Source organism: Eulemur rufifrons, chromosome 29 (genome assembly GCF_041146395.1).
Source record: "Eulemur rufifrons isolate Redbay chromosome 29, OSU_ERuf_1, whole genome shotgun sequence".
NCBI lineage: Eukaryota > Metazoa > Chordata > Mammalia > Primates > Lemuridae > Eulemur > Eulemur rufifrons.
Window position 1 is genome coordinate 80,691,610 of NC_091011.1, and position 23,798 is coordinate 80,715,407.

The following is a 23,798-nucleotide window of genomic DNA, read 5'->3' on the forward strand; positions in this document are numbered from 1 at the left end:
GTGTATTTGGCAGACATTTTCTCAAAAATGAACTAAGTAAGCCTGTCATTTCAAGAAAAACTACTTATGGTATTTGTTGCTAACGATTAAATTTTGAGCAAAACTCAGAATTTGGGAAACTATATTTGCCATCAGGAGCTAAATGAAATATGGGTAGCTGCTTCCCCACACTTATGGACTTTTCTGGTAAGATAGATAGTAAGATGAATAAATGTGATTTTTTTGATAGTGTGTAAAGAAATGTGTTAACATTTGGAAAGATCTTCATAACATAATATTTTCTAAATGACCAATGTATGATTCATAAAGCGTGAGACCAACAGATGGATTTTAAAGTATTAATAACAGGATATGAAATCATTGATAAGGTTGCAGATTCCACATCACAGCCAACCTTTAAGAAACTACCAGTTGTCAACTTTTGGCGTAGTATCAAAGAAAAATATCCACAATTATCTGAAAGGGATATATTACTCCTCCCTTTTCCAACTACAGGTCTGTGTGAGCTGGAGCTTCTTTATATATTTCAATCCAAACAGCATATTGCAACAGACTGAATTGCAGAAGCAGATAAGGAAATCAGTTGTTTTTATTAAACCAGACATTAAAGAGATTTACAAAATATGTAAACAATGCCATTCCCAATAAAATTTTGTTTTAGAAATATAGCTATTTTTCATAAAAGTATATTATTTATATTTATAATGATTTTAGTATTTTAGTATTTTTATATATTTAAACAATAAATAAATATTGTTTAAGTTCTCAGTTTAAATTTTTAACGTACTAAATATTAATAGATATCATCCACATAAACCAAAGGTTTTTGGGGTTCTCAGTAATTTTTAAGCAAGTAGAGGGAGACTGAGACCAAAAAGTTTAGGAATTTGCTATTCTAACTAATACAATGGAGAAAAAATAAAAATAAGAAGCCTAATTATTAAAGAATATATTAAAATTTAATTTGCATATAATAATATACCTATTATAGATACTTTAAGTGAATACTATCAGAATAAGGGCAATAAACATATGGTAAGATTAAAAAATGCTAATAAACAAAATATTTTTGTTCCAATTAAAAAGTAACATGAAAAAATCTAATTTACAATAACAACTGCAGCTGTAAAATATACTCTCCTAAAAATAAACCTAAAACAAATGTAAAGGATTTAAAAAACTTATAAATCCTTTATTAGACTTGTAAAAATTTTACTTAGAGGCCTTAAAGAAGACCTCAATGAAGACAGTATCATATCTTACATATTCCTGACTGGACAACTAAATGTGAAGTGAAGTTAATCCTCTCCAAATTTAATTTTTGGCCTTAATACCAATCCCAATGGGATTTTAAAAAACTTAAAAGGATTTCAAAGATAAGAAGAGCATACACATACACACACACACACACACGCACACACACATAAAATTAAGGCTAATTTGGAGAACTTGCCTTATCAAATAGTAACATATATTGAAGAGGTAAATGATCAAAACAGTGCAGAACTACAACCAGGACAATGGAATATAACAGAGAACATGGCAACAAATCCTAGAACATATATAAAAAGTTAATATACCCATATCACAAATCAGTGGGTAAAGGGAGAACTAACTATTGAGTAAATGGTGCTGGGAATATTTCTCAACTATGTGGAAAAAGAAAATTTAGATAATCACTTTGCATCATATACCAAAATACATAATAGATGGTTTAAAGTAAAAAAACCAAAAAGCCAATAGAAGAAAACATAGGTAAATAATTTACCTTATTTTGAACTTTATGAGTGTAAAGCAATAAAAGAAAACACAACAGTAGAGGCTAATGGATATGATCATGTAAAAAAATTTGATCTCATATATGTCAAAAACTAACACAAAGAAAGTTAAAAGGTGAATAACAAATTAGGAAAAATACCTGCCACACACGTGAATGAGAAAAGGCTAACGTACTTAATTTATAGCTTTAAAAATTAACTAGCTCTTTAATGTACACAGGTAAAAAATGTAAATGGATCAAGTGTACAAGGTAAAAATGCAAACAACATAAAATTGTTAATATGGAAAGGAAGTCTTCTTTCCTGCAGGCCTTCCTCCCCCAAGGGAACCACCTTCGTATACTATGTCTCCTTCCAGAAATAAAACAACTACATACTTTTCCATGTATTTTACTTCCTCTCCCTCATACATATCCAGGAGAATTCTGTTCATACTGTTGTACACTTTGGGTTTTTTGTTTGTTTTGTTGTGTTCATTAATAACACAGCTTGGAAATTGTTCCAAATAATCAAGTAAAGATTTTTCTCATTCATTTTCAAGGATGCACTGGTTTCTACTGGATGAAGATAATCACAATTATTCAGAACTCTTACAAATCAATAAGGAAAAGACAAATATCCTATTAGAAAAAAATGGGAAACAGCATGTAAAGTTCTTAAAAATATGGTATTTGATATGACCAGTAAACACACACATACACACACAGAGTACATGCACAGGTAGCTTAACCTCACTATCAGAGGAATTAAAAAGAAAACTATTAGGTACTATTTTTCATCTATTGAATTGGAAAATATTTACAAAAATGATAATTATTCAGCATTGGCTAGGATGAGGAGAAAAAGGTCTTCTCATTCACTCTTGGTAGGAATGCAAAGAGGTACAACCATGCTGGCGGTAGTGTGGCAATCACAGTCTCAATTGAGCATCTACGATGGTTCCACCCATTGACCATGTACAGCCATTTATCTTCAGGGAATCATCAGAATCATACCAACATTTACATATATACATTGCAGCATTATTTTATAAAAGTGAAAAATCAGAAAAAAACTGGAATGCCCAACAATAGAATAATTAAATATCCAAAGGATAGATATTATATGATAACACAGTCTTTACAATCATGCTTTTAAAGTCTATTTAATGACATAGGAAAGTATGCATGAAAAAATGTTAACTGAACACAGTATAATACAAAACAAAAGAGTATGGATTTAATTGGGGTGAGGAGTTAGATGGGGGGGGCCGGTGTTGGGGGGGAAATGAAACAAAATATTAACAGCCATTAGTTAAGTTTTCTCCTTTATATATTTTTTGAAGTTTTCTAATTTATTAGAGATATACTTTTAAGTCAGGAAAAAGTGATAAAGGAGATTTTTATATTCCTTCAAAGATAGTCAATATGTATACAGATACAATCTGTTCCACAGGCACTCCTGAGTGAGTTATTATCTGTGTAGAGCATTAGAAAAATACTAATATTACTCACGTATTATGGTGTCCTATTTTACAATAACAGACTATTTTCTGTGCAAATTTATCTCAGGAGAGAAAATTGCATGTGCCCATATGTTCTGGTGCTGCAATCTCAACAATGAATTAAAGGACCAAATCTAGGTGCTTATATAACCTGGTTGAAATTGGGAGTACTTGTATGAGGAGACTCAATTATCTCTGTTACAAAGAGCCCTTATTTCTCTGCCGGTGAGAGGCATCTGTCAAAGATAAATTCCTGTCATTTTCAGATTCCCTTTATCCTCCCTAACAAAAACCAGCCCAGGGGAATGACAGTGGAGTTGCACAAACCCAGTGTTCAGACTTCCTGAGAAACTTGTCTTGAAATCAGAAGTCAAATTCCTGACCTACATCAGCCTTAACAAAACACATTCCCCTTCAATAAACAGCCACAGATTGATCGCTGGGTACTTCAGGATAAAATAAAGACTTTAACTCTGTGTATTCTTTTCATGAGAGTACAACTAGGAGATTTTATTTCCAACTTGGTATTTAAGAAAGGAAATGTGGAGCCTACCTATCTTGCTAGCCTTATCTCTTACCCAGTCCTACTCCTCCCTAAGACCACAGCCAGATTGGATTACTTAACTGCCCAAACACGCCTGGTGTCCTTTCATCTCCATGCCTTTCTCAGGCTGCTCCTCAACCCGCAACAGCCTCATCCTTAACTTGCACCTGTTAAGATTCTATCCCCCTTCAAGGACCAGCTCAAATGCCTTGAGGAAGCCTACCTGGTCTTCTAACTGCAAAGTACCTTTCCTTCCTTGGAACTCCCACAGCATCCCGCATCTCTCTTAATCCCACTTTCCAGAATCCCTGCAGGGTGCAATGCAGGCAGTGCTGGCTGCTACTGGAGACACTCAGATTGGTATCCCAGGCCCATTCTACTAGCTGTATCACCTGGAGCAAGTAAATTAACCTCTGAGGCTTGGGCTTCTCAACTGTAGACCGTACCTTCCTTCTAGAGTTGTTGAGAAGATTAAATAAGAAAACTCATGTGAAGTTCTCAGCAATATATATTCAACAAATAATGTTTTCCTTCCATTCCTCCATTTAAAAATTCTGCCAGATTAGTAATTTTGTGGTACTGTTATCATTCACCCCACCCAACACACATACACCCGTGCACGTACACACATGACCATAAATTCCACATAAGCAGAGTTGTGTTTTGTTCATCTCTGTACTTTCACAGCACCAAATTCTGAGACCTGTGCATACATGTTAATAGAATACTAACATAGATTTGTTGGAAAAAAGTATAATAATTAGTATATTAAACACATCTAAAACATTTAAAACTATAAGTGTTAGAGCCAGAAAACCAGATGGCTTATTTTAAAGAAATAACAATTAACATCTAAAGCACTGGATAGCATTTCTCAGAGAGTAACAATCTAATTAAAAATAGATACATCAAAGTCTTGAGTCCCTGTGAACACAACAGCAAATGTGTACATGGTGAGTACTTCGGTCAAATGGTCAATCTGTTATTTTCCCCACATCCTCAATTCTCATTACCTTCTAGCCTCTGAATCTCCTCTGCTGTCACTTCCAGTGTTTGATCAGATAAGGAAGCAACTTGGATGACCTGAGAGAAAAAAAATGAAATGTGTGGATGGGTGTGTGTTTGTTTGTTTTTAAACAGAGGCAATTTTGCCTTTTACAAAAGATGAGGAAACATCAAACATCAAAGGTCTCTTGTTTTAAGAAGCTGTCAGTGTCCTCAACTGGAGACTAAATCTCAGGCCCCCTTACTTTTAGAGTGGTAATTATACTGCAGATGATCATTCCAGAAGAAAAGATTCATTTAAAACATTACACAATAAACTTAAAAGACAAAAAGGATAATTTAGGAAAAGAAACGTTGAGTAAGCGTTTAAAACTATATCTGTATGTATTCTGGTCCCAACAGAACACATTATTTCTTGAAAATGCAATACTGACCTACAACAACATAGAATGGTATCAGCAATTCTCCACTCAATGAAGAAATAAATGTAATAATGAATATGCTGATTATAGCATTTTATACCCCTATACAGTGTTCATTTTTAAAGCACTTTTCACAACTTAGCTCATAAGATCCAAGATCCAACTTGAGTTACACCAATGGAACTCTTGTTTGGGGGCAGGAAGGACACCTCCTCCATAATTTTCAAATAAAAGAATAAAGTGGGCCGGGCGCGGTGGCTCACGCCTGTAATCCTAGCACTCTGGGAGGCCGAGGCGGGTGGATTGCTCAAGGTCAGGAGTTCGAGACCAGCCTGAGCGAGACCCCGTCTCTACTAAAAATAGAAAGACATTATATGGACAACTAAAAATCTATATAGAAAAAATTAGCCGGGCATAGTGGCGCATGCCTGTAGTCCCAGCTACTCGGGAGGCTGAGGCAGTAGGATCACTTAAGCCAAGGAGTCTGAGGTTGCTGTGAGCTAAGCTGACGCCACGGCACTCACTCTAGCCTGGGCAACAAAGTGAGACTCTGTCTCAACAAAAAAAAAAAAAAAAAAAAAAAAAAAAAAAAAGAATAAAGTGACTTGTCCAAAATAACAAAATAGCCCATGGTAGAATGATTTGGAAAAGAGCTCAAAGAAAACGGGAGGCTGGACACAGGGCTTCACACCTGTAATCTCAGCACTTTGGGAGGCCAAGGTGGGAGGATTGCTTGAGGACAGGCATTCAAAACCAGTCTAAGCAACAGAGTAAGACCCCCATCTCTCCAAAAAAAAAAAAAAAAAAAAAAGAAAAATTAGCCAGGTGTGGTGCTGGTTGTGTGCCTATAGTCCCAACTACTCAAGTGGCTGAGGCAGGAGGATTGCTTGAGTCCAGGAATTTGAGGTTGCAGTGAGCTATGATGATGCCACTGGGCTTTAGCCTGGGCAACAGAGCAAGACCTTGTCTCAAAAAAAAAAAAAAAGAAAGAAAGAAAGAAAAAGAAAAGAGGAAATCACTTGGTTTCTACAGAGAAAAATGTTGAAACAATCTGGAATCCAGAATTTCAGATTCTAAATTTTAAGTTAAATGTATACGGAAAAATAAAACCTAAACCATCAATTTAATGAATTAAAAATAAAAATGCACATTTACTTTATAGAATTCTTATCGAAGAAGAGAAAAAAATTTCACATCATCCTCATGTGAACACACCACACACCAGTTAATCCTCTCTTAGGTGAAGTACATACAAAGAACCAGAAGAAAGTCCTCTGCAAACATTCCCTAGAGTTGAATTTAGAAATACTCGCATAAAACAGCAGAAAGTAGACAGTCTTTACGCCAACATAAAGATCATTAAACTTACCAGCTGGGCAAAAGTTGTAACTTTTAGTCTCTTAAAAAGTTCATCTTTTTTGTACCTATAATCTGAAAAGCAGATAAGACAAATATTTATTTAGATTTATTTTGCCTTCTTAAAGCTATTCTTTCTAGCTGTCAAGTATATGGTCTATCAAGTTATTTATATAATTTTACATATATTATCTCAATTGATTCTTGTGATATCCTCAAAATTAGGTGTGGTAGGTGATACTTTCATCTCTTCATTTTTTCCCCTTTGCTTTGCCATTAGGAAGCTTAAAATTGAATTTATAAGCCACTTTTTTGTATCTAATGACTTTACCCCTTACCTTTATTTTATTAGTCTACTATTTTCCTTTTACTAAGCTGTCTCTACTTGATCACATTGTATTGCGTGCATTTTTGTAAGCCATCTTAAATCCTTCTTAGAACAAAGCAGGGAATAAATGTTTGCATTTTACAAATGAGGACAGAGACCCAGAGATGCTGAGCCGCCACAGGTCAAAGAGCTGGTAAGACATCCACACCCCAACTATTCTGACTTCATCTTGAAAGAAGAGCAATAATATTCCTGTGGCTACAGGCTATGCTGGAGAAATAGGACAACACTTTTGTTTGTGTGGGTGCTGGGCACACAGTTATGATTGTTCCTGATAATCTCTTGGTATCAATTTCTCTTCAATTTTATTTCAATAAAAATCAATCTGGCTGGGAGAGGTGGCTCAGGCCTGTAATCCTAGCACTGTGAGAGACTAAGGTGGGAGGACTGCTTTGAGCTCAGGAGTTCGAGACCAGTCTGAGCAAGATAGAGACCCCCATCTCTACTAAAAATAGGGGAAAAAAAAATTAGCCAGACGTGGTGGTGGCTGCCTATAGTCCCAGCAGGAGTCGAGGTGGCAGTGAGCTGTGATGACCCCACTGCACTCTAGCTGGGGTGACAGAACGAGACTCTGTCTCAAAAAACAAACAAAACCCCAAAAACCAAACCTATTCAATTTTGCAAAATGAAAAAGTTTGGTAGTTCTGTTGTACAACAATGTGAATATACTTAACACTACTGATCTGGACACTTCAAAATACTGAAGGTGGTAAATTTTAATGTTATGCATTTTTTACCACAATTAAAAAACAGATAAAAACCAACCTTGAACATCAATATTTATTCAGTGCTATCTTTACAATTCTGAGATATAACTCAAATGGGGGTACTTGTGTTAATAATTCTTTGTATCATATTAAAGTTATTAAAAACTGATCCAATTTCACTTTACAGAGTATCTTGCCCATAGATACATGTTAAAAGTTATTTCCTTGGCACTGATGTGTAATAGTGGAGAAAAAAAAAAAAGAACAAAAAGTTATTTCCTTAAACTTTTCTGAACATGACTGCCAACTCTGGGCAGTTTTCAGTGCTGTACAACACCCACCCTTATCCTTTCCTCCTCTTCTAGGTTTTTACATTGGTATCCATGACTTCTTAAATATGGCCTCGACCTCATTATTTCAGCATTACTAAAGGTTAGCTGGATAATTGCTGTGGCCTTCACTGCATAAATGTCTCATAAGCCAGGACTCCTAGCAACAAAGGGAAGGATTAAAGGTATTTGAGATTATTTACCTGGTGTTACTAATCATTTCCATGAACTTTTCCAAAAAACCAGCACAGACTGGATAGTTATTTTGGAGGATAATACAATCTTGGTTTACCAAGCACCTTAAGACTCAGAGTCAGGAAATGATACTACCTTAAAAACTAGCCTTCTGTAAATATGTCAAGACTTTTAAATAAGGAATTAAAACTTCTCTGTTCTAAAATGTCTTAAAAAGAGCAATTTGGCTAATAACAGACCATTACTTCTAGAAAATTCTTAAAGCCACTTCATCAGAATGCAATGAAGTAATAAATCTATATGCAATGGAGCTTCTAAAACCTGCCAGGATGCAGATCCAAATAGGCTGAGCAGAGGCTTTAAAAAGTGCATCTGAATAACTACAGTGTTCCTATCAATTGCCACCAACTTGCCCACCAAAAGTCATTTATGCAAATCAAAACAGCAATAAATCAGCCAATGGAAACAGTCAACAGCTTTCAAGTAGTTTGCACTGCAAAATTTATCCATTGATATTCTTTTGGTATGGTTACATAGTCTGAAATACTTCTAAGTACAAAATGTACACATTAAAATTCCCTCTAACTAAATGAGATTACCTTGAACAAAAAAAAAAAAAAAAAAAAAAAACCAAAAAACAGACTTTGCCATATTCTAAGGATTGGCATCTTTGGCTGTCTTCTGTGCAAGCACTAGAAGCCCCCCGTATATCTGAGCCTGAACTCTACGTACCTGGTTCTGGTTTAGAAGGGCAGCCATCAGTAGGACTTTCTGACATTATTACTCAGAGATAAAAGATAAAACTAGACGTTTTACAGTAAGTTTTAAATTTTATAAAAAGGATAACTTGGAAGGCTCTGTCAGTCTGTCCTCGCAAGAGCGAACAGAGCTTTAAGAATGGAGCTTCTGCTACTGTAGCTTCTCCCAAACTCCGTGTTGAAGACAAATGACCCTAGTTTCAGATGTGTTATCAAGTTTGCTTCTTCAGTAAGTCTAGGGTCTAAGTCTGTCTCTCTCGAGTTACTGGAAGGACAGAGACCTGACTATCTAGGATGTTTCACACTGGATCCAACTAGTGTCATCTAATCACCAGAAACCAAGAGTAGGCTTTGTAAATGGTCAATAGACACAGAGTGTCTATTTTCCTCAGGTAGAGTTGAAAGAATATTCAGATTACAAAGGATTTTTGCATTTTCAGGGTTCTGTTGAAATGCATTATTAGCAAAGGGAAGTTGGGCTCACACTGGAAGACAAATCAAAGGAAGTAACAGAACGAGGTCTGTGATTTCACAGAAAGACATGGCATCTAAGGTAATCCGAGGAAAGTGATGGGTCTAGGGTGTCATGAAACAAGGGAATACTCGCCTCCCTTTCAACCCCAAAGAACACTTACAACAGAAAACAGGAAAAGAGAAGAAAATCACTTCTAAAATGTAGATGCCAAACCAGAATCTAAAGTAACTCTGTCAGGCAATCAGCACAAAGTGTACGAAACAGGGTGACAGGAACCTCCTGCCTTACTAAAAGGAAGCCCACTACTCCTAAGGAGGGAAGGTGACGTGAGCATTTTCAGGGCTCTATGCCGAGGGTATTTCTTTTGGGAGATAATCTCCATTTACGGTTTAGATATGAAAGAAACCACATTGTACTTTTAAGAAATGTTTCAAACAAGGTTTTGCCAATCTGGGCAGAATGGGACACTTTTATGGGACAAATTTCTAGTGAGGACATGTGAGCTCATACTCAGCTGCAGACGGATGGGAGGTGAAAGAGACCACAAATTCAGACAGAGCAGACCAGCTGGAGTTTGCCTGCCTTGGAGGAGTTAAGGATGACAACAATGAAGTGCAGGTAAGTAAACAAGATTTTTTTTTACAGTTCAAAATTTAATATATATTTTAAAAATATATACTTATATGATAATGTGAAATGTATAAGAAGAAAAGAGAAGGATATTGTGACATTACATATTTTTTTTAAATGTCTATAGCCTTGCTCTTCCAGCCGAACATGGCAAATAAAAACAGCATAAAGCCTGAGTCCAAGCTTATTGTCTGAGGCTTCCAAACACTGCAGCAATTTAAAAGGAACATTTTCACTTTAAATTAAAAGGTCTGCTGTACAAAAACAAAATGTTCTGGTGTATTCTGGATTTGTAATTTTCTCTTCCAAGAAGATGTATTTTACCAGAGCCAAAGCCTGAACTGTGATCAATCAGAGTACCTCTTTAGCACCATTAGCTAAATACTCCCCTAGCACTGGGTTCTTTTACTTAAGCTATCAGCAAACCATTTTCGAAAATAGATGTTTCTACTTCTTCTTTAATTCTAGCCTTGAAGTACATTTTACGTCAGTTTTGGATACAGATTGAAAAATTATGATGTTGTGCAAGGCAACACACTCAATGACTAGTAACGTATTTTTGCAGAAGATTAGTTTTTAAAAAGGATGTGGATGAAATATGATTAATTAAAAGAAAACAGACTGCAATGAATTGATAATGCATAACACTAAGAATAAGCTCTTTCTTTCCTATACCTCTAAGTATTTCATGAATACTATAATTTATACGCACAAGAATGTTATGAAGAGAGATATTATTACCCCCATCTCAAGTATAGGCAAAATAAGAAGATAGAAAAGATTAAATACCTTGAGGAAGGCCATGAAGACTGTAATACAATGAAGCTACAAGCTTAACCAGAGCTCACTCCACATTCCAATATTAATATCCCTTAGGGGATGTAAGTTGGGCAGAACTCAGGCCCACAGGCCACAATCTTAGGAGCTGACCTAAGGGATGGTACCCACTGTCTCCCATATCCTCGAGGCACCTGCCAGGCTCACCTGACTCCTACAGCTCTCCACGCGTGTCAGCTGTAGAACATGCTTGTTAGTTAATAACCAACTTATAGGACAACTATAAAGTTCCATTTTCCCAAACCATACTCACTTTTTTTGATCTCTTCTAGCCTCTCAGTGTATTTAGTCATACTGTTACCTAAAAAGAAAATGAAGATTTTAGATACGCTTTAAATGGAAGAAAATGAGTACCACTGTGAAAACAGAATGGAGAAAAAGTATTCCCTAAGCTTCCCTATCCTGTTCTTTTAGGATTCTGGACAGCAGGTAAATGAGCCACACATAGTAAACGGTCTTTTGGATAACACGGCATCATTAAAAGATAAGGAACCAAGGAAGATGTTTGGTCAGATGTGTTTAAGAACTCCCAGACAATACAGATGATCAGTTTATGTCAATGTCTTTTTTTTTTTTTCTGAGTCAAGGCTTTCCTCTTCCTTTAATTCCCCCCATAATCTTTTGGTGCGGAAGATAGAGGAGCAGCAAGAAAGCAGCAGCATTCTTTGAACGTCTAAAATGTGCCTTTGTGGCTACTCAAGCAACCCTTTCCTCTCCGTTTTGTCTTTGTGGTTTCCTCCTCTTCCCTGAACTTGGTCTTCTACTATTCATGCTCCTGTTCCAGCCTGAACTAGACCACACACTCCATATACTAGTATTCACCATGGGATTGATCTGCTGAGAAATAGCAGCAGATTCCTACCACTGTGGAATGTCCTGAGCCCTCATGTTTTACAGCCTGGTTCTACAATTCTAGGAACTAGCCAAGGTGGTTTGGAGGTTTTCATACTTTAAAACTGGGCCAGGATCATTCTGGTTTCCGAATGAACTACATTCTAGCTCTCAAGCCAGGGGCTACTATTTTTTACTGGGCGTGCTACGATTTGATTCAATTCAACACATCAAGCTCTATCTGCCACCTAAACGGTATGGCAAAGGGAAAACATTCAAAATAATTTTTCATTTCTAAAACTGTGTTCCTAACTTTTTAAGCCTTGAGACAATCTAGTCAGATTCAGCCTCAATTTCAGATAAAAGAAATGCTTCTAATTAATGGCATGAATTGACATTTTCAACGACTATTCTGAACGTCATGTTTGGGTCAGAAGTAGAGGAAGAAAATCCTTGCTCCGAAACACAAAAATACCTTTTCAAAAAACAACTTACTTCATTTGTTATTACTAAATCTTTACCATGAATTCATCATGTAGTAAAAATCCCCTGTTGGTTTTTTTTTCCATCTTAAGACACACACTTTCTATATCAAGAACCAGAAAGGAGGATTCAGTATAGTCCTAGACCCAGACTGTGTTCTTCCAGAAGCTCAGAGAAAAATGAAGGCAGTCAGGGCTACTCAGAAGGCCTGAGTCTTCTCAAGAGGGACACTGAGTATGTCTCAGAAGAAGCCCAAACATCACCAAAAAACAGGATTAGAACCAAGTACCATCTTTTCTAGGTTCTTCAGACTGCAAATGTCCTGAGATGTGACCAGATCTTCAGAGCCGAAAGCAGGAATTCTTCCTGGACACACATCCCTCCTCCCCACTGCAACTCTGAACTCAGGCGTGGACTTGCCTGGTCAATACAATGGGGGATGAAGACGCCAAATCAGTGTGCTGTTCGGCTTCCCACAGTCTTATTCTTAAAATATTTTACATAGCAGCTCTTGGTTCTATGTCCCTGAGTTCCCCATGGTTGCATGTTGTTGATGTGGTAGGCAGTTTCTTTTGGCTAGGAAAGCTTCAGGCAGTCTAGTCAGAAAACTGAGGGACAAAAAGGATGACTGATTTGCCCAGTAACCCAGCAAGTTAGTAACTAAGCCAGGATTTGCATTCCTAACCTCCTGGTTTCTAATATGGCTCACAAAAACACATGGCTTTTGTAGTTGTGTTGTTATAAAAACACAACTCATCATGAGGTCAATTTGTAGCAAGTGCTACTCCCTTAATAGTAACAGGTGGGGACCATCTCATGCTGTAAATTCTCTGAAGAATGGAAAACATGATGCATGGAAAACAATAGCCAACCTTATTTATATAGTCTTTATTATGGAAACATTGCATTTCCAAACCACAGTGGTTTCTACTAACAAAGTGTCTAAAGTTAATTTCTCTTTTAATTCTGAACATTTCCCAGTATTTACACAGCACTTCATCTGTATCAGCCCACCCTCATGACACTAGGGGGTAAGCTGCCACACCTATTGTTTATTTGTTTTTCCCACTTAAAGGAGAAGGCAGAGAAACAAAGTGTTTTGCAGAATTATACAAATATTTGGCAAAATTCAGAACAAATCTGAGAATGCTATTGATAAGAAGCTCTTTTCATTATACACATTCATTCTATCCAAGTATGGGGGGGAAATGAGAATGGAGGATTTCTGCTTTGCTTCAATTTTGAGAATGGAGAAATGAGACAGCAGGATGGCTGACACAAAAATCCCTAAAAATGGTTTTAGAAAGTACGAAAAGTGGCATTTTTATCCCACTCGGTGCACTGCTTGTATCTTAACTAAGCTGTTTATCTTACCATATCTAATTGCATCTGAAAACAGTTTTTGACTACCTTTTAAAAAGACTGAAAATGAATCAATTTCATAATTCACTTATTTATAAACACATCTTTGTTTATATAAAAGGAGCCTAAAAGAATGTGAGAGAACCAGTTTTTTCAAAAATTTGAAATTGCACATTACTGCCAGACACATTTACCTAGATAAGCCTTTGATTAAAAAGAAAAAGTCAGTGGCTCCCCACTGCTTACTGAGTAAAGCTTAAACTCTTTGCTGTAGCACTGAAGATGCCAACAGCTTATTTTTCAATGTTGCCTTAATTACTAAACTCGACAAACTCTCAGTCTTCAGTTCTCCATCATATCACCTTCTCCACGTAATCGTAATAGCTCACCCAGTGGGAAGTGACCTTTCTCTGCTCTGAACTTCTACAGCACTCAGCTCACCACTCACAGGCATTTATCACTGAACTGTCTTGTCTACCTTATCAGATGCAAAGCCCAAGATTGTTTACGCACGCATGCATAAACACACACACACAATCTTTATCCCTTCTGTTGTCTAGCATAGGAGACACTCAAAAATAGTTGCTGAATGAAATATACTAGGAAGAGCTAGCATCTGAAAAATCCTTATGAGTTATTTTATAATGCAAATAATCACATTCTAATTTTGTTTGAGTTTTTGCACATCTGATTTTCTTTAAAATATATATAACTTGATTTATATACAGTACATGTTATAAACTACCAGTATGACCCTAATTGTTTCAGGACTCAGGCAACCTACAAATAAATAAGGTGGTATTTAACTTCTACTTTGTTTACCACTAAAGTTGCAATAAAAGACATCTAACAAAAGTTTTATAATTATAATCTAGAGAAAGAAACAACCCAACTATGTCATAGTGCTATGCAAAGATAGAGCACAATCGATTAGCAGAGTGTCTCATCCATTAGATTTTTCCATTGTTTTCCTGTAATTTAATGACATTATTTGTACTGAGCCAGTAAGAAAAGCGAGTGATTTGAGCAGCAGTAATCTAAAGAGGATAAGATTTATAAGGCACGAACTCAGTTGCTAAGAGACAATTCCACAGCTTTATTTTTCTTCAATATTTCCCTCCTCTATGGAGAAGTTCTTTTGGCTGGGAAGAGCAGAAAGCATGAAAAGAGGCACAGTGGTCCTTTGTTAACCTCAATAAGTTATATGTATGTATAGTGCTTTCTGGTTTGTAAAAGCCTTTCACATACATTTCTTCCTTTGACGTAAGAAACAGAATTAAAAAACAAATGAAAATGAAGAGTACCTAGTCGTAATGAGTTTGAGTGTCTAAGATCAAGGCTATTAGCGAATATTCAGGAAAAGCAAAGACTAGAGAAGAAAACAGGAAATAACTAGTTTGTGTAGAGATAACAAAAGGTGAATTTTTAAAAAATAAAAATAAGGCTAAAAAAGACTGAATAGAGAAAGTCTACAGCATTCCGGGAAGCTAAAAAAATTTGAAATTAGATTGAATATAGATTGAAAATAAAAGGACAATGCAGCCAACGAAAGAGTGTAGGAGACTAATAAAGAGAGAGCCCTGCGGTTTGGAAAGGGGCCCTTAATCAGCCTGCAGTGCTGCAAAACAGAAACCCAGACAGGGTGCTTGAGAGTAAGCGAGAACCCTGCAGTGGAGACCGAGCAAAACGCCGTCAGGGATTTCACCAGAAGCACAATCCATTCATGGCCCAGGCTGGCAATGGAGGAGCTGGTAAGATATATATACTCAGGCACCTATGGAACAAAAGAAATATTTGAAGTTCAAAATAACTCTGAGATTTCTAGCTGTGGCTACACATAAGTGTTTGAGTTTGTGTGAGAAGTAGAGCCAGAGGTATAGAAACAAAAAATAATCTTTACCCAGGAGGAAGACGGCAGCCTTTGAAGAGCTCAGTAGAAGGTGATTTGGGTGAAGACAGGAGGTATCACGAAATTCTTGAATTTCTTGTGATTAACTCTGAATTGCTCACTGTTTGGTAAGAAAAGATTAAAGACCCATCTATTTAGCCTAGAAATGAGAAACGCTCACTTATTCCTGTGTCTACTTTCATTGCACTGACTGCAGAGCTTAAAAACATACCACAGATGGGAACTCCTTACTCTTACTTGGGCTATAAGGTCCCTCTTGTGCTTTCTTAACCAGGACTCCTTACTCTTTACACCTCATGGCACACATATAAATGATAATATCTGGACAAAACACTGGGTTTGGGCTGCTCTGGGCTACCCAAAGGGCTGAAGGGATCTGTATCTTGGCACATCACCTGCAGGCTCCCCTGCACGCCAGGTGAAAAACTTCCTCTGAAAACACACGGAGGTAAGACACAAAAATGCATAGAAACACAAGCATTGAAATAAAATCTCTCCTCTAAATTGACTTTAAAATAATTTCCAAATTTGAAACAACAAAAAAATTGAACACTAGAATAAGACTTCTCTCCCACACTGATTTTAAAATACTTTCAGTTTTAAGCAATGAAACACATTTTGGCCCTTTCAAAAGCTTTACGAGACTAGTTGGGAAGACTACTGCTTCCAGGAAGATGGGGTAAATGTATTTTTCTCTACTCCTCCAGCTATATAAAACAAAAACCCTGGACAACCCATAGCATGGCAGAAAATACTTGCATATCATATTTCTGACAAGAGTCTAGTATTCAGAATTTATAAAAGAACTCTTATAACTCAACAAGTAAGAAGAAAAATAACCCAATTTAAAAATTGGCAAATGATTTGAATAGATATTTCTCTGTAGGAGAAAGACAAATGCCAATAAGCACATAAAAAGGTGCTCAACATTATTAGTCATCAGGAACACGCAAATCAAAGCTACAATGAGATAACTATTTCACGCCCACAAGGATGGCTGTAATCGAAATGATGGATAATAACAAGCATTAGAGAGGATGTAGAGAAAATCGAGCCCTCCTACATTGCTGGTGGGAACGTAAAGCGTGGCTGCTTTGGAAAACAGTCTGGCAGTTCCTCAAAAAATTAAACAGAGTTACCATGTTCAACTCCTAGGTATACACCCAAGACAATTAAAAACATATTCACACAAAATGTGTACACTGATGTTCGTAGCAGTACTCTGGACAGAAAGTGTAGTAATCCAAATTCCATCAACTGATGAGTGAACAAACAAAATGTGGAATAGCTATATAATAGAATATTATTTGGCAATAAAAAGGAATGAAGTAGTGATACATGCTACAACATAGATGAACCTTGAAAACATTACACCAAGTGAAAGGAGCCAGACACAAAAGGCTATATATTGTATGATTCCATTTATATGAAATGTTTAGAACAGGCAAGTCCATAGACACAGAACGTAGATTAGTGGTTATTCTACATAATAAAGATATCAATTCTCCCCAAATGATTAACAGGCTTAATGCAACTCCTATCACAATTACAGCATTTTTTTGGTAAGTGTAAATAAGATTATTCTAAAATTTATATGGAAAGGCAAAGGAAATAGAATAGCTAAAATAAGTTTGTAGAGAAAAATAAAGTAGGGAATCAGTCTAACCAATTTTGAGTATCCAATTTACTATATAGCGACAGAAATCAAGACTGTATGGTGTTGACAGAGGGACAGACACATGAATCAAGGGATCATAATAAAAAACCCGGAAACAGACCCATATAAACATGCCCAACTAACTTCTGACAAAGGCGAACAGGCAGCTCAATGGAGTAAAGGTAACCTTTTAAACAAATGCTGCTAGACCATCTGGACATCCATAAGCAAAAGTTAATGTTGATCGAAGTCCCATACCTCATATAAAAATTACCTCAAAATGTACCATGGACTTAAATGTAAAACCTAAAACTATAAAACTTTTAGAAAGAATAATGATAGAAAAAAATCACTAGGATCTAGGTTAGGCAAACAGTTCTTAGACTTGACAATAAAATCATAATCCATAAAAGGAAAAACTGATAAAATGGACCTCATCAAAATTAAAAACTTTTGTATTTCGAAAGACCCTGTTAGGAGGATGAAAAGACAAGTTACGGAGTGGGGAAAATATATTTGCAAACCACATATCTGACAAACGACTAGTAGCTAGACTGTATAAGGGACTCTCAAAATTCAACACTAAAAAAGCAAACAATCCAATGAGAACATAGGCAAAAAATATGAACAGACATTTCACTGAAGAAGATGTACAGAAAGTGAATAAGCAAATGAAAAGATGTTCATCACTAGCCATCAGGGAAATGCAAATTAAAACTGCAATGGTATGCCACCACACACCTATCAGAGTGGCTAAAATAAAAAATGGTGACAAAACCAAATGCTGGTGGGAATGTAAAATGGTACAGCCTCTCTGAAAAATGGGCAGTTTCTTTAAAAAACTATATAGGTAACTACTTTATGATCAGCAATTGTACTCCTACACACTTATCCCAGAGAAATGAAGACTTACGTTCACATAAAAATATGTACATGAATATTTATAGTACCTTTTCTTGTGGTAGCCAAAAAGTGGAAACAACCCAGATGTTCTTCAACAGGTAAATCGTTAACCTCAGGTACAGCCATACCATGGAATTCTAGCCATTAATAAAAAAGAACGAACTACTGACGACATGCAACAACCTGGATGAATATCCAGAGAATTATGCTAAGTGCAAAAAGCCAATCCAAAAGGCTGCATACTGTGTGATTCCATTTATATAGCATTTGTGAAATGACAAAATTACAGAAATAGAGAACAGATTAGTGGTTGCCAGGGGTTAAGGAGGGGTGGAAGTGGAAAGTGGATGTGGCTATAAAAGGGCAACATAAGGAATCGTTGTGGTGATGGAAACGTTCAGAATCTTGATTGTGTGTATAAATGTCAATATCATGGTTGAGATGGTGCATTATAGTTTTGAGAGATGTTACCATTGTGGAAAACTGCGTAAAGTTCACATGGAATCCCTCAGTATTATTTCTCACAAAATTCATGTAAATCTTCAATGATATCAAAATGAAAAGTTTAATCAACAAACAAAACTAGTTTAAACCAGTGATTCTAGCGCTTTGGAAGGCTGAGGGGGGAGGACTGCTTGAGCCCAGGAGGTCAAGGTTATACTGAGCTATGATCGGGCCACTGTAATTCATATCTCAGGATATAAAAGGTTACGTGTATTTAACATATATATTATAAAAAGAAGATATAAGGCTGGGTGAGGTGGCTCATGGTTGTGCCAAACCCCAGCACTTTGGGAGGCCAAGGTGGGAGGGTCAGTTGAGCCCAGGAGTTGGAGACTAGCCTGAGCAATATAGCAAAATCCTGTCTCTATAAAAAATTAAAAAATTAGCTGGGCATGGTGGTGTGCACCTGTAGTCCCAGCTATTAGGGAGGTTGAGGCAGGAGGATCTCTTGAGCCCAAGAGTTCATGCCTACAGTGGGTTATGATGATGCCACTGCACTCTAGCCTGGGCAACAGAGTAAGATCCTGTTTCCAAAAAAAAAAAAAAAAAAGCAGATAGAAATATCTCAATATCAAAAAAATTGAAATTAATTTCAGGCATCATTATTAAGTCACATTTTGGTTATGAATTGAGGAACTGAATCAAAATAAGGGTGTTGCCATTTACAAACCCAATTCGATTTCCAGGAAAAAAAAAAAGACTATGAAGGCATAGATAAATCTATATATCTGGAATAAACCTCGGCTTTAAAAAATTTTAATTTTAAGAAGATATAAAGGTTCCCAAAGAAATTCATTCCTTTATAGTAGTCTTAAAATCATATCTTGACTCCTCAGAAAAAATATGGCATTTTAAATCTAGGTGCTTACCTCACAGAATCCCTTATTTCAGAAGGGTGGATCACAGTTGCAATTAAAGGAAGATGGGCAGAAATGGAAGAGTCGAGGGTATGTGTGGCAGAAGAAATAAGGCTGGGGGAAATACAGGGACAGTGTGGCCTGAGAAACAGTACACCAGGCCCGGCACCAGCTCTCCAGCATTGACTTCCTCATCCTGCAGACAATCCTAGTTCTATCTCCTTTATTGAACTCTGAATAAGTCACAAAAGCTCTGTGCTACAATTTCCTCCTTTTCTACAACAGAGATAATATTTTCCACCTGCCCATCAAATAGGATATTTGCAAGGATAAATATCTGTATGGCACGAAAATGTTTGAAAGAAGAGTACCAAGAAATAGTATCTGCAAATGTGGTGAATTTAAATAAAACATTTAAGTCTATTTCATATGAGTAAACATGCATGATGGAAGATAATGATTTGGAAGGAGACTAGAAAAAGAGAAACACAAAATAAACAAGATGATTTCAGAGTCAACATCAAAACAAAGTCAACATCCCAGTTTACTTTTCTCAGTTGTCTTGAGGCTACTGGCGGAAAATTCAGTATTGCTAAAGGCACACAGTGCCTCAATCCACTAGCAAAACCATCTTAATCAGATGGATTTCCACAGCAGGCTTTAAAAAGGTTGAAAACAAAAATAAACAACCAACCAACCAAAACCTCACAAGACTGCAAATCCGCTATCGGCTGGGCAGCAGTCTTTACCACGACACTGAAAAATGGGAAGAGCACGGAAATAAAGCAGTTCATTTTACCTGCACTGCGGCACTAATTAAATTCTGTCTGGTACTTTAGTTACTCATTCAAGTCTGTCTGCCTCCACTTGAATCTAAGGTCTTTGAATGAAAAACCACAATTCATACTCATCTTTCTGTCTCCCATAGTCCATAAGGTTGCATGTAGTCAGCACTCTGCAAACACTGAACTGAACAAACATGCACTTGTATAATCTATTACTGCTAGTTTAAAGGAATATTAAATTTAAGGTAATCCTAAATAGAAGTTGACCTCCTGATATTTATTTAGCTTCGGCCCTGCAACTTATTAAAGAATGGTTTCGATTTCTGGAATTTCATTTTCTCAGTTTATGTTATTTCTTATGTGGTAAGGAATAACAAGCTAAATTATGTGAATACAAATTTTTACTGAAAAACAGCTTTCAAAGATAAATCCTGAGTCCAGAAAGACATCAGGCGAGATAGTGAGAAACTTTAAGCTGTGATTTATACCAGGTATGGTAGGCTTCTTCTTGTTAATTATCAGTCAATAATTAGATTTTTTTTAAAGTTCTAATTTTCTAATTTTTACTCACCAGTGTCCAGTCTTGACTTGACATGCTGATACCTTGGGTTCTGTGGTATCCTTTTGGTCAAATACTGAAAAATAAGAAAATCTACAATCAGTTGGATTAATGTACAGATAAGGGTGGCAAAGTCAGATACTTAAAAAATGGAACAAATGCTAAATTTCATAGAATTTAAAAAAGGAAAGGGTTGTAGAGGTCCAACTGTCCCTTCACCATAGGACTCTTCTCTATAGCATCTCCAACAAGTGAAGGCAGTTGTCTAGTTTCTGTCAAAGCACTGCCATATTTCATAAAAAAAATCTCAAAGTACTATGTGATAAGAAAAAAAAAGCTCTAACAAAATTATTTCTTACAGTAGCCAAAATCAGAATCCCTCCAATTTTCACTCAGTCCACAACTGCAGCCCATTATGTCATCCACCTTTGCCTCAAGAAATCTGTTAAAATAACTAAAGCTGTCCTGTCCCTCTTCTTTTAATTTCGCTGTCTGTATGATGGTTTCTAGGCCATCTCCCTGGACATCCTCCCACTAGATTTTATCCACATCTCCCCTAAAAAGTGGCAGGCAGGATCCAGACCTGACCAGTGGCCCTGATGCAGTCAGGTCAGGACCCCGGTGGGGAGGCTCCGGCTGTCTCCCTGGTGTCTGTGGCTCCACAGATGGCAGTACTGTGGCACCTGCTCTCGTGACAGCTGAGGCTCATGTCGTGCTCGAGGTAAGTTTATGGTCAGCAAAAATGCCTATGTCAGGTCTCCCTTGCACTGTACCCTGGTAGTTAACTCTTCGGATCCAAGTGCAAGACATTAACCCACATTAAATTCCAGTGGCGACTGTGAAAGCTATTAAGTGAGGGAAGGCTAGTGAACGAAGACATTACAAAATACTGCTTTCCTGCTCAGGACTTTTTCTGGCCTGTAGGTGTGAAAATTCTATGTTCAGTAACAGGTAGCTGTGGAATACGAAATTAAAACTGGGTAATATTAATAACTTTCCAGCTTCACCTTCTGTCACCCTCTCACATGTTCTCATGTTCCAGTTGCCAGGAACATCCCCCTAATGTACCACACTTACGCAGGACACCAGGCTTAGCAGACGTCTGCCTAGAATGCCTTTCTTCAACTTGTGCTTGGGCAAAATTTATTTCCTCTGCAAAGCTGTCCAGGGTGGAATTAAGCACTTTCTTCTCCTTAGCTCCCAAAGTATCCACACCTGGTACCCTTGTTTACACCTGATCTTCTTCCCTAGTCTAGGATTTCCTTGAAGGCAGGGACGATGACTTACTTATATTTGTATTCACCCAGGACCTCGTATAAGGTAGGTATGGTGATTGATATTCAGTCAATAAATAAGTATCTAGAATGAGGATTGTATTATAGCAACTATCCAGTTCCTTAGAAGGGACATCAAACTTACAAAAATTGCATCATTTCCCTTTGAAAACAGTTAACACAGCATGTTCTGTTGGGAGGATTGCAAAATAAATCATTTACATATAAAAATACCTGTTCAAATGATGCATAAAGCATAAAAACAATACAGCATACTTCAATGTCATACAAAATAGCTGTTGGCCAGAGTTTTGAATTTCAGAGACCAGAAAGAATTTATAAAAACTGGGTGCACACACCTACAGAGAGATATCAATTTTTAATTTTGCCAAGGACATAAAAACTAAAAACAAAAAAAAGTAAAACTTCACAACTACCATTGACTATTTTAATATCTAAAGAGGAAGAAAGAAAAAAAGATCGCAGAGTAAAAACATTAGTCCTTTAGTGTTGTCAAAAAAACTCATGGTATTGTTTATGTTTTTCACTTCATCCCACGCAAGTAAAATCTTTATAATAAACACATAGCACTGGTCCTCAGATTGTGTTTGGAACCACTAAGCTATTTTATCTGTAGAAAAAGGCTGGAAAGCTCATTTCTCCACATGAGCAGTAACCTGTTGTCTATAAGAGACAGTGACTGTAACACCAATTCCAATTCCTTCCCTAGATGAAGATGGAGAAAATTCTTAAGTAAGAGAAGGAAAATATACAAAGACTGAAAAGGGAGACTTCAGGACAAGTTCTCCAGAGGGAGACGATATCATGGCAAAATGCAACAAAAAACCAGGGAAAACCTGTGCCTGGTAAACTGAGTCAAGTAATGCAAAAACTAGACTTTAGTTATCTTAGGCTCAAGGACTTTTTTTTTTTTTTGCACTCTGTATTTTTATCATTTCTATACTCTATTTCCTGTTTTTACTTTTGTTTTGTTTTTCCTGCTAGTTTCCTAGCAAAGCTTCTTTTGAAAAATTCCAGGCTAGTCTCTGCTGAACCAAGGGGATTTGTCCATACCTAAGCCAAAATAGCTAAGAAGTGAGGGTGTCTCTGGGGACCAGGTGTGGTGGCAGCACAATGATGAGGGGAGAGTGTGGACAGCTGCAGTCCCTGAGCCCTTCCCGCCCCCGGTTTTCCCTTACCCAGACTAATGAGAAATCCATATGCTACAGGAGAAAAATGTAATGTTTCTTTTCCATGTTCCCATTTCAGTCAAATTTCTCGTTCCTGACTTTCTAGTACCAACTACAACATAAAACTATTTGTGCTCTACTGTAAGCAGAGCACCATAGATTTTATGGAACTGTCATACTTTTTTCTTTAAAATTCTTGCTTTGGGGGTGGTGGCTTCTTGACCTACTGACCAAGTGGCTTTCTTTCAGTTACATAAACAGGATGGAATGGTGGAAAGTGAAGGAGCTGAAAAAAAGAAGCTGTTTCAAGGAAGACCACTCATTCAACAAAGACTTATTGAGCACCAACCATTCATTCAGTTGACACTTACGAATGCCTGCTGGAAGCAAGGCCCTGTGCTGAGGACACAGTCCTGGCCATCCAGCTCTTACAGACAAGTGAATAAACAGATGCCTGACTGCATGAGAAACGAGGAGAGGAAAGAGGGGGTGCGACGAGAACACCTAAGATTGGCACCTAATCCAGACTAAAAGAGTCAAGAACTGTTTCCTGAAGGGTGACTTCTGAGCTGAACTC

At 36.9% G+C, this 23,798-nt stretch overlaps 1 protein-coding gene across 2 annotated transcripts in view; it reads right to left on the reverse strand.

Moving 5' to 3' along the window:
* Window positions 1–23,798, reverse strand: part of CEP41 (centrosomal protein 41) — a 32,660-nt gene that overhangs the window by 6,211 nt on the left and 2,651 nt on the right. Inside the window, exons 2-5 of one of the 2 annotated variants that reach the window (XM_069462109.1) lie at window positions 20,770–20,833; window positions 11,161–11,208; window positions 6,602–6,663; window positions 4,819–4,888 (exon numbers count right to left, since the gene is read on the reverse strand). In XM_069462109.1, the coding sequence (XP_069318210.1) occupies window positions 4,819–4,888; window positions 6,602–6,663; window positions 11,161–11,208; window positions 20,770–20,833 (244 nt within the window). The remainder of the gene's footprint in view (window positions 1–4,818; window positions 4,889–6,601; window positions 6,664–11,160; window positions 11,209–20,769; window positions 20,834–23,798) is intronic. The other variant, XM_069462110.1, reaches the window with a different exon arrangement.